The following is a 2,924-nucleotide window of genomic DNA, read 5'->3' as shown; positions in this document are numbered from 1 at the left end:
CCGGGCCAATCAGCAGCCTCAAGGGGTATCACGTGAGGCGTTGCCAGGCTACGGGACGCCGCTTAGTCCGGTGGGGCCATGGCCGCCCGCAGCGGGGAGAAGGAGCCGCCGGACCCGGTGCGGCAGAACCAGCTCCTGTGCGAGCGGGTGCGGAAGGAGCTGCAGTGCCCACACGGAGTACGGCGTGAACCCGTTACACCGCGGTGAGGCGGCGCGCGGTCACAGAGAACTGCCGTGAAGCCCCGAGGGCAGGACAAGCACTGCACCGAGCCGCAGGGCTGAGGGAAGGCTCTTGGGGCCGCCCTGCATGAGGCGGAGGCAGGCCCCGGAGCACTCGGCTGCGTGTCAGAGACAAGCAGCTGCACCCAAGAATGCCAGCAGTGGCCAGTGAGAGGGGTAGATCGGGAAGGAGCAACTGGTGGGCTTTTCTTTTGCCTAAGGAACCAGTCTGCACACTCAGACAGAATGGAGACGCAACCAATTTGCCCAGAGTAGGCAGTGCCTTAGTAAACACATAGAAGCGGGGCAACTATTTAGGATCTGGAACCCACGGATCCTGAGCAAACACCAAAGAGCTAAGGTGGGGCAGAGAGCCCCAACACTACACCCTGTTTCTTCAGGCCCTGGGCTGATTTCTACCTGCCAATTCAGTCACAGAATACCATAACCTGTACTGTCAGAGACAGGTGATGGGAACAGGTTCACTCAGGTCTAGCTTTTACAATAAACCAAAAACAAACCAAAGGGAAATAATTTCCTTAAACTTGACACTCTGCAGGTCACCACTTGGGTGGGGTGGGACTTAGCTGTGGCAAATGCAGGCAGCATCCCCCAGAAGGGCCTTCAGCATGCTGAACCCCCTCCCCTTTCTAGGAAGTTGCTATTACTCAGTACTCTAATTCATTTGGTTCTGTTCACATGCTTTTCTTCCTTTACAACTTCAGTGAATGAGCTGGGCCCAGACTGGGGAGTAATCAAAAATAACATTTGCAGTGACAGATATCCTACACCTGGCTGTGATGCTAAATTCACATTAAAGTAATTCACCTGCACCATTTCTTTCCAGTTCACGTGATCACCAAGAAGCCTATGTCTTGGCATGATAATATAGAAGAGCCAGCAGATGGTAAGAAATCTCTGAACAGCTTGTGATAATTACATAAGAAAATGACTAATAAATAAGATTAAAAAATTTCAGTTACCCTAAAAAGATGGCATATGTGGAAACTCCCCTGTGACAATAAGAAAGTTAAACTCAGTCATGATTTTTGTTAAATGTGATGTTTTTCCACTTTAAGGCCTTTTCCCATTACTTTTCGTTACCAGTACAAGCTTGAATTCATGCAATTATGCTTTTATTTTTGTTTTTAGTTATCATACTATAAAATTCTGCTTGAGAATCTAAACCTCTTTCAGACGAAAACAAAAAAAAAAATCTAGAAACATGTTTTATACATACATGTTGCCTGTCATTGCAGATTGTACCTAACCACCACATATGGCTGCCAAGTCTTGCTTTAGAGCACTAGTAACAGGAATCCTTACAGCAACTGCTCCCTTATTTCTAGCATACCAATTTTGCCTAAAAACCTTACTGGTCAGTTAAGGTTGGCCTGCTGTAGTTAAGGATTGGGGGGAGGGGGAAACAAAACAAAACAACACAACAGGGAAAGGCAGCAGGTCTCAGGCAACTGCGAAAGATGAGAGGTAATGTGGAGCGCTGGTTGATACTACATGTGGTATAAGAAACGTAAGATGCCGCGATACAGTAGACAGGGATGACAGAATTAACAGGACAGTATAGGCAGGCAAATCTTGAAACTTCATCAGGATAAATTTGAGCAGAATTATCCCTCTGCATTCTCTTACAAGACCATTCACAGGAGCACAGGTGTTGCCTCCAACCTTGGCTTTCCTGCTGTTGCTTGGACAGAGTTAAGATGTCCCATTCTAACACACATCCATGGGTGACTGGTTTTTAAACATACTTTCTTTTGTATTTGTGTCTCTTAAACCAACAGCCAAGTTTCTGAATCTTATTCACCAAGCAGCACTGGAGCCAACAAAGAAATATTCAGAGCCACAAACTGAAAGCCAAGAAATTGGCTGGAACACGACACCTTTGGTGAGTAGGGTGCTTAAGAACTCAGCTCTTTGCCTGATTCAGAGAGGTTCAGCCCATCACCCTGAAAGATATTCATGCAAGAAAATAATTTGTGACAAACACGGAAAACAGGAATGACTAGGAGCGAGCAGAGCTGTTCATGGACAACAAATTTTTAAAATTTACACCTAAGAGGACTCTTCACACTGGCATAGGCTTGTGAACACGGAAAGAGTAGACTTCCCCTGAGAAACCTGCATGCAAAGTATCTACGACAGTCGACCCCAAGCATACTGCCAAATGCCACATTATGTAGTCACAGCTGTTTATTAAAGCATTCAGCCATGAGAAATGGCATAGCGAGCAATGTGAAGTGACATACATAAGTACTGTGAAAAGAAATGTGCTGCTGTACAGTATCTTTCAAACAAATTGCAAGCAGGACCATAAAATTAATAATCAGCTAAGTATACCCGAGGCAGAATACACCAGTGAGGATTCATTTGGGAAGCGTAAATAAACAGGAGAAAAAGAAATCTTATTAACAAGCTGAGACATCAGTCATATCTGACAAACGAATAGCTGTGACGATGACTGACTTTGTAAATTAGTGTTTCGAGAAAGGCAAATGAGGGCCTGATTAATTTTGGCCTATTACAAAGAAAACTAAAATAAGAAAATAAGATAGTCTTCTGCAACTTTTCATATTACACTTCAAGTAAACTAGTTACTCACGACAAGGCTAGAGACAGACATCCCAGCAGGGCTTTACGCTGTTAGATATTGCTGGTAGGATTAGACTGCCAGGAAAGACGCAACT

At 45.1% G+C, this 2,924-nt stretch overlaps 1 protein-coding gene across 1 annotated transcript in view; it reads left to right on the top strand.

The window, feature by feature from the left end:
* The first annotated feature begins 78 nt into the window (after positions 1–78).
* Positions 79–2,924, top strand: part of FAM183A (family with sequence similarity 183, member A) — a 3,238-nt gene continuing 392 nt past the window's right edge. The window contains 4 exon segments of the mRNA XM_009709116.1: positions 79–167; positions 169–203; positions 1,067–1,126; positions 2,022–2,125. Of these exon segments, the coding sequence (XP_009707418.1) occupies positions 79–167; positions 169–203; positions 1,067–1,126; positions 2,022–2,125 (288 nt within the window).

The sequence above is a fragment of the Cariama cristata genome, unplaced genomic scaffold (genome assembly GCF_000690535.1).
Source record: "Cariama cristata isolate BGI_N322 unplaced genomic scaffold, ASM69053v1 scaffold28171, whole genome shotgun sequence".
NCBI classification, from domain to species: Eukaryota; Metazoa; Chordata; class Aves; order Cariamiformes; family Cariamidae; genus Cariama; species Cariama cristata.
This window is presented reverse-complemented; position numbering and strand designations above follow the sequence as displayed.